At 44.1% G+C, this 8,709-nt stretch overlaps 1 protein-coding gene and 1 long non-coding RNA gene across 4 annotated transcripts in view; one reads left to right on the top strand and one right to left on the bottom strand.

Moving 5' to 3' along the window:
- The window catches only part of LOC138740364 (uncharacterized), a 153,803-nt gene extending 145,798 nt beyond the window's left edge, over window positions 1–8,005 (bottom strand). For all 3 annotated transcript variants that reach the window (XR_011342862.1, XR_011342863.1, XR_011342864.1), the window contains exons 1-2: window positions 7,634–8,005; window positions 313–410 (exon numbers count right to left, since the gene is read on the bottom strand). This is a non-coding gene — a long non-coding RNA (uncharacterized lncRNA). The remainder of the gene's footprint in view (window positions 1–312; window positions 411–7,633) is intronic.
- Window positions 7,737–8,709, top strand: part of LOC138740362 (cysteine-rich hydrophobic domain-containing protein 2-like) — a 38,796-nt gene continuing 37,823 nt past the window's right edge. Inside the window, exon 1 of the mRNA XM_069892903.1 lies at window positions 7,737–7,984. Within this exon, the coding sequence (XP_069749004.1) occupies window positions 7,752–7,984 (233 nt within the window). The 5' untranslated portion in view covers window positions 7,737–7,751. The remainder of the gene's footprint in view (window positions 7,985–8,709) is intronic.

The following is an 8,709-nucleotide window of genomic DNA, read 5'->3' as shown; positions in this document are numbered from 1 at the left end:
AGATGAGCATGAGGAAAACAAAGGCCCAGATTGGGCTGAATTTAACCCACTGCCCAAACCTTTTGCCCATTGTTCCTGCCAACCAAAGGCCAATGTGTTTGTTGCCTGTCCCACACTTAAAAGCCATCCTGTAAAATAGTCTTTAGACAATATGTGGCTGAGGTCCCACCACAGAACACCCTGGAAGCCTTTGACTTAAGGTCATGCAGAGGGTAGAATCTTAGATCCTGTAAAAGCCTGTTGTTAGACACATCAACAAAAAAATTGGAGCATAATAAAGTAATTAAGTAATTAAAAAATGACTGAACTTACAGATTTGGAAATACTTAGCATTCCTATTAATCAGGTTGCCACTCCTGTGCAAGCTCTCAGAGTAAGGAGAGATGTAAATCATCGCTTTATGCTGGACTCTGCAAATGAACATATGGAATCCAGCATCAGAGCAAAGTAACAGCTGCATCTTTCTAAACTCAGAACAACTCAGTCAAATGATACTTCACCATAGTGGAAGCAGATGACGGTTCCTCAAGAAGCTCTGAGCACAACCAGCACCATTTGGTTCAAAGTACCTGTGACACTTAATATTAATGATCTGGATGACCATGTATTTGCTATGGATGGTGAGTTTATGGATGACACCAAAATTGGTGGACCAGTGATACTGATGATAATATTATCTTCAACACCAGTTTTTTAAGATTACTTTGTTGTCCTGTACTAGCACATAAAATGTAATAATATGTAAAAACATCATCATTTGCCTGCTGTTAAATCACACAAGGAGCCACCACTAGCTTTGCCCAGCACCAAAGAGAAAGTGAAAGAAAAGAAAGTCCCTTCAGATACAGTGTACACAGATTCACCTCCAGAACTCCCACTGCCTCTGCAGCCATCAGCAACCCCAAATTCCCAGATCTGAACCTCCAATACAATCAGGAAGCTTTCGGCAGCCGAGGCCTCATCAGTGGCCCTTCTTGCACTCGGGACCCTCACGAACCCCTCCCAATACCTGGTTCCCACAAGCTCATCTCCAGGAGTCCAAGCTTGGATAGAGACCAGCTGCCAGTCACCAGCTGCTGAGCCCGTTGCTGGTCTCCTCCCATGCCCACCTTTAGTCTAGAGTCACCTCCCAGGCTTCCCCTTCTCAGTTTTCCCACTGCTGCCCTGTGCCATTCCACTGAACCCCCATAGTCCGCAACCCCTTGTAGTCCATTGCTAACTATGGACCTCTGTGGGTTCAAGAAGAAAAAAAATACAAAGTTGGCCCCTTTAACAGACTGTTTATAGCATTACAAGTGGGAAGGATCATGCAGAAAAGTGCCGTGTCGCCATTACCCATTACAGCAACTCCAGCAGCAGTGCCATTTTCATTTTCAAATTACAACAGGATCTGCTTCAACTGGGAGAGTAAGCCAAGGATGACAGATGGAATTGAACTCAGACATGTGCAAAGGACAATAAATGGCAAAGCCCTGGAGACTGATGAGTGGAGGCACAGGAAGACAGAATGGTCCAGATGCTGTTGGCCTGCTTATGTTCATAAGTCAGGCACTGGGTACAAGAGTTGGGACATCTTGTACAATTGTACAATTCTGGTTGCCTAGCTATAGAAATAATGTCATTAAGTAGAAAGGGTGCAGAAAAGATTCATGAGGATATCAGAACTGGAGAGTTGGAGTTCTAAAAAGAGACTTGATAGGCTGGAGCATAGAAACCTAAGGGATAACCTTTTAGAAGTATACAAATTCATGAGAGGCATGTCTATGAATAGTCAGTCTTTTCTGAGGGTAGAAGAGTCTAAAACTAGAGAGCATAGATATAATGGATAACTTTCACAAAGAGGGTGGTAGGTATGTGGAAAAAGATGCCAGAGGAAGTGGTAGAATCAGGTACAAATGCAATGCTTAAAAGAAATTTGGACAAATACATTGATAGGAATTACTGAGAGAAAAATGGGCCAAACAATTTGCAGGCAAGTGGGACTAACTCAGGGAGGCAACTTGATCAGCATGGTTGAGTTGTGACAAAGTTGTTTCCATGCTGTATAATTCTATGACTCGATAATGGTGCTATATAATTAAGATTTTAGAGATTTATTGATAATGAATTATTCTTAAATCCATTGCACTGTACTTGGACAGCACCAAAACATGCATTATTTCATTTTTAAGATGTTTTTGTGATTGATTACATAGTACCGAGCCTCAAGTGTGAAGTGAAAAGGAAGAGGAGTTACTTCACAAGTAGTTGATGTCACACAGGCCTTTTTATCAAGTGTGAATGAAAAGGAAGGTGGTTAACTTCACAAGATGACTGCATCACCCAAACTGCTTCATCATGTGTGAACTGAGGGAAAAATAACTTCAATTTCTCATGCAAGGAGATGCCATGATCCTAAAAGCCATAGAAAATAGAAGGTTTATGTATGCTTTCTAGGTATGATTATGTGCAATATGTCATCTTCTTTCCCACAATATTTCATGTCATAAATATACCTCAAAATGTTTTGGGAAATTAATTACTTCTGATGCATAAAAATATTGTTGGAAATTAATAATGGAAGGAAAAGTACTGGGAATACTCAGCATGTTTTGAGGTTTATTGGCGAGAGATCATTTTTAAATCACCAGAACCAAATTACTTCTGAAACTTTAGCGTAGTAGTGGACAAGTGCCACAGACAATCTTTTTATTTTTGAAATCAAAAATAATTAACTTTGGTGTCATAAAGAATGATAATCATGATGACAGACAGCCATTTATTTTCAAAAGAGCCAACGTGGAATCATGTTAATAGACAAAAAGGACTTCCATTTAATTCTTTAACCCCAAGCATTATAGTTTTTTTCTGTACTGCTTTAATTATAAAAGTAGCAATTAATTGCTCAAAATTCCATCATTAATAACTCTTACTTTGAAATTATCCAATATCTGGAAGTCAATGTCATAAAAAAAATCAGAATTTTTAAAATCTGGAAATTATAAATATTCTCATTAGGCCAGTGTTAAAGTGGTAACCAATGGTCTATGAACTTGATTATTCCTTGCTTCAAATCTCACTTGCTTATTGGTCCATAATTTAATTAGGGATCCAGATATTGGTGACAAGGCCAGCAAATACTGTTCATACCTATTTGTCCTTAAAAATGTTGGGTAGACTCCCAGGATTTAGATTCATTTACAAGCAGGGAATGGCAAAATGATGCAGTCAGAATGGTATGTGACTTGAAGGGAAACTACAGATTGTCCATGTAACTAAAACATAATAGTGAGAATTAACATGAGCATTAAAGAGAAGATTGAAGCCCTGGTAAACACTGTCATCCAGAAGAGCTGGCTAGATGATCCATCTTGACGATCCAGCAATGGTTAACCAATTTGATTTACTCAGTGTTATACAAATAGATAATGAAGGATATGGGACCAGGACTCATCTGGCACAAAACCAGTCAGGCCTTTAGCCAAACTGTTTAGTATAGTTGCAATCAACTCAGCAATGTGAACAGCTGCCTGGGTATGCCCCATATACAAAAGGCAGAAAATATTCAATCTGACCTCCTCCCAATTATCAACAAAATGATTTGTTTATTGTTTAAACGTGGACCAAAGAGATGAATCCCAGAGGTGAGGTGCGCTTAGTAACAAGAAAGCATTTAATCAAATGTAGCATTAAGGTCCTCTAGTAAAAATGAAGTCAGTGAGTACCAAGAGGATAACACTCCTATGGTTGGAGTCATACCTCACACAAAGGAAGAAGATGTCAATCTATCCAGTAAGGACACTACTGCAGGCATTCCTCACATCAATGTACCCATCTTAGTTATCTTTAGCCACTTTACCATCTTCATGTAAAACTGAGTGGGGATGTTTACTCATGGTTGCATTCTGTTCAGTTCATTCAGAGATTCTCAGAAAAGGAAGCCATTTATTCCACATATAACATTTCCATATTCCACAAAAAATATTTGGGAATGGGATGATAAATGGCAAGTAATATTTGCTTCACAAATGCTAGGAAATGACCATATTACCATCTTGAGAGTTACCAGAAATTCAACTATTTACGAGTGACTAAAGGCTCCCAAGCAAGCCTCAACTGCACAGTGCAGCATGAATGCAGAGATTTGGGTGACTTGGGTTCTGGAGTGCATGTATCATCTGTTGATCAATTTCCCGTATCTGAAGATTAGCTGCACTCTTGTGGGAATTTTGTTGGGGATGCAGTACAATAGTGGAGCAATAACAAAGCCTCGTTCAACTGAAATTGGCAATTTTAATACAACCCCAAATTTCTGAAATTAAAGAAAAATACTACTTCTCAATGTTCCATTCCACCCAAAGATAAAGAGCACCCTTAATTAGGTCAGAAACTCTTGCTCAATCTAAATTTAAAGGGACCAGCTTTAAGATTGCAAATTAATTCATAATTTTGTACAATATTATTTTTCTTGCTATTGCTTACACCAAGATCTATCAGGTGTTCAGTGACTGCTGTTTTGGCGTCATCTCCATCAACTGTAGAAAATCCATAATAAAAAATGTACTTGTTGATACAGTTGTTAAATCATTGCTAATAACCCTCTTCATTCTATCAAGCACTATTTTTTAATGAATATTTAATTTAACAATCATGGTCATACAAAATAATAAGGCAAAATATATCTTCCATGCACTACTGTTTTCAGAATTTTTGAGAATGGACCTTGTTTTTGAATACAGTTCTCATTTTCCTTTACATCTCTTCCCTAATTAATACAATGACATATAAATAGCCAACAAAGATTCTGTTCCAACTACTGTGCCCTCCCTAATGCTTGGGACAAAGACTCCTTTTTTCCCTTTATCTTCTCCTGCTCCACAGTTTTAAATTTGTAATCAAACAATTCACATGTAATTAAAATGCACATTCCAGATTTTATTCAAGGTTATTTGTATACATTTTAATTTGGCCGTGACCCAAAATGGTACACAAATTCTGAGGGCTTTCCCATTTAAGAGCAAGATGAGATGTTTAATTTCCCAAAGAATCATGACTCTTTGGAGTTCTCCACCACAGAGAATCATAGAGGTGGAATAATTGCATATATTCAAGGCAGATACATATTTGATCTGCAAAGATATCAAGAGTTGAGGAAAGTGGCCTTGAAGCCAAGGTAAGATCAACCACGATCGTACCTAATTACAGAGCAAGCTCAAGCGGCTGATTAGCCTTCCCCTGTTATTGTTAGGTTCTTAAAATGCTTCACAGTTAAAGTACTTCTGAAGCATATATGTTGTTGTAATATCTCTGCCAAAACAAAGCAACTACTAGAACACAACACCATCACTCCACCTCACCAAGCCCCAAGATAATGTTCCACTCCTATTCAGGACATTTTGACATTTCTCTGATGCATTTCCACTTTTGCCTCTCACATCCTGAGTTCATTTCTCCTTTCTTCCAACCCCCACCATTTTCTTCCTCTCATTGGTCCCATTTCCTTATTGTTTCATCATGACCCTTCTCTCTTTCTCCTCCTCTTCCATATCTTTCTCAAACTTTTCTTACTGCTCCCCATCTCCACTTTCCTCATCCTTTAAGGTTTGCACTCCATTTCCTTCTCCTGTCTGACTGATTCCTCTTAACCCCTTTGCCCCCATTTTGCTGATTATCCCTCTCAAATTTCAGTGAACTAGCCCAATTTTTGACCTTTGTGGCCCTTTGAGATGAGGAATGCATGAGCTAGAATTCAGAGCAAATTAATATTTACTCAAGCCTTCATTTCCAAAGTGATCAAGACATTTTTTTTCAGTTCATTAAAACAGAACAGATCTGAAATTGCCACATTATACTGAAAAATCTTATTCTGTCAACCTCCTTGCTATCATTGGAAATTGAATGAAAAATACTGAATGTTACCTATAAATCTTTATTTTCATTCTCTAGATGTTGGTAACACATTAAAAGTAGTGCCCATTTCTGTATGAATAATCGAATAGAATTCTACAAACTTAGAGCGTAATTATGTAAAATAATCTTAACCACATGGGTGAAAGCAGTCCAGTCCATCAGCCTGGCCAAACAATTGGAGTTTGCATATTATTACAATCACACTGCAAGCCCCACACAATCTCCTGAACAATATGGGAGATTCTTCTTCAATTGACCCAAGTAATCAAGACAAGTACAGGAAATCTTTCTGGCCCATTACACACTTTTGTAAATTTTAACTGACTCCAAAAAGGAATTCAGAAAGGTGTCACAGATCATGATGTAACTGTATCTCCTTTTGTGTTTATTATGTCTTTTGTTGCCAGGGTGCAATCATGGTGATTTAATTTATACTATTGTTGGTTTATCTTCCATACCTGTGTGTCTACAGCAAGTAACAATTTCACAGTGACAATAAACAATCAAAAAGTGTTGGCCTTTTCAAAAAAAAACAATTCACCTGACACCTGACATCTACCTTGGATTAGTTTCACATTAACAGGAAAATGTCACATTGTTAATTATGTACCTCAAAGCTGTCAACCAGAACACAATTTGATAAACATCACCTTTGAAATGGCCCTATGTTTGTGGGGGGGGGGGGGGGGCGACAGTGATTCTCTTTTTCTCATTTCCACCTTAATCCATTTCTCCCCCCCCTGCCCCCTCCCCCCCCTGCCCCCTCCCCCTCCTGCCCCCTCCCCCCCTGCCCCCTCCCCCCCTGCCCCTTCCCCCCTTTCCCCCCTCTCCCCCCTCCCCTCCCCCCTCCCCCCTGTAACCAGGCAAGGGACCCGCCAACGCTGCCACAGAGAGTGACAGCACTGCAGTGGCATTGGGGCTGCTGTATTCCTGGTTACATCTGGAAATCACATCATTTTAAAGCAAGTTCTACACGTGCAGCTTCTCTGCCTTTCAAATAATTAATCGCAAATGATCTTATCTTCCCTGAGCAGTTGTCACTCGACAATAATTATTGGCCATTCTGTCACCAGTGGGGAAACTAGGTCGTGAAAATGATGTCACCTGAATGTTTGGGTCGCCAGACCATTCAAATAAAGAGCTCATTTTGATCATGTGATAATCTTTCAATTTGTGTCACTTTTAATTCCACTACTTGATTGTTCGTGACCCAGTGGCAGTTAGTTGCTGGTCAAATATGATCCTTCAAAGAATTTAGGGTATTTGGATGCTCCCAAGCAGCGTGGTCTGGTTTCCAAATGTCATCTTTCGTTTCCTAGATCTACCAGATATGGAAGTTGAGATATCTTAATAAAATGGGTTTGATTGAGAAGGGTACACACAATTTATACTCTGTATGTTTAAGGTATTATTTGAGAAGTATCTGTCTTGTATTTCAGCCCATGTACTGGATCAATGTGATTTTTTAAAATTAAACCTAATAAAGATATTTTTAAAAGGAACAAGCACACTTTGTGTTTTCAGTCTTCACGGGCCATTTAACACCAAGAGTCTAAGCCACAGACACATCCAGCTTCAGGGTGGTTACTTCCACTGAGACTGGTTCATGTCCCCCTGCCAGGTGGGCCTTGGCCTGAATGCGTTAACGACCACACCCTGCAAGGACCCAGAAGAGTGAGCTTGGCGTCATTTAAAAAATAATTAATTAAACCCTCGATCATCCCTCCACGTTCCGGAAACTTGCCGTCCAACTTGCCACCTTGAAAGGCCAGCGGGACCCCGGAACTCCGCCTTGGGTCGACGTCAGCGCGCCCTCCCCCGCCGCTCAATGCTCGCGTCCTCGTCAAACGGCCCTCGCTGCTATGACGTCAAGGAGGGCGCGCACGCGCACGTCCTCTCTTTCCGCCCCGCCCCGCCAGCTCCGGGCCGCGCTCGGCGCAGACGCGGGGACAGCTCGTGCCCCTCAGTCCAACATGGCCGATTTCGATACCATTTACGAGCTGGACGAGGAGGACGAGCGTGTGGTGATGGACGAGCACTTGATCCGATATACACCGGACCCCGTGGTGGTGCGAGGTGCGGGGCACATCACAGTGTAAGTTGGGGTGGTGCATGGGTGTGCTGGAGACCCCCCCCCACCCCCACCCGCACCCCCACCCCCACCCCCACTTCCCCGTCCAGTAGGCTGGGCTGGGACCCGGCCTTTGCTGACAACAGCTGAGGGTGAGGCCCCCCCTGCCCCCTCCCCCCCCTGCCCCCTCCCCCCCCTGCCCCCTCCCCCCCCTGCCCCCTCCCCCCCCTGCCCCCTCCCCCCCCTGCCCCCTCCCCCCCCTGCCCCCTCCCCCCCCTGCCCCCTCCCCCCCCTGCCCCCTCCCCCCCCTGCCCCCTCCCCCCCCTGCCCCCTCCCCCCCCTGCCCCCTCCCCCCCCTGCCCCCTCCCCCCCCTGCCCCCTCCCCCCCCTGCCCCCTCCCCCCCCTGCCCCCTCCCCCCCCTGCCCCCTCCCCCCCCTGCCCCCTCCCCCCCCTGCCCCCTCCCCCCCTGCCCCCTCCCCCCCCTGCCCCCTCCCCCCCCTGCCCCCTCCCCCCCCTGCCCCCTCCCCCCCCTGCCCCCTCCCCCCCCTGCCCCCTCCCCCCCTGCCCCCTCCCCCCCCTGCCCCCTCCCCCCCCTGCCCCCTCCCCCCCCTGCCCCCTCCCCCCCTGCCCCCTCCCCCCCCTGCCCCCTCCCCCCCCTGCCCCCTCCCCCCCCTGCCCCCTCCCCCCCTGCCCCCTCCCCCCCCTGCCCCCTCCCCCCCCTGCCCCCTCCCCCCCTGCCCCCTCCCCC

This window comes from Narcine bancroftii, chromosome 8 (genome assembly GCF_036971445.1).
Source record: "Narcine bancroftii isolate sNarBan1 chromosome 8, sNarBan1.hap1, whole genome shotgun sequence".
Classification (NCBI taxonomy): Eukaryota; Metazoa; Chordata; class Chondrichthyes; order Torpediniformes; family Narcinidae; genus Narcine; species Narcine bancroftii.
This window is presented reverse-complemented; position numbering and strand designations above follow the sequence as displayed.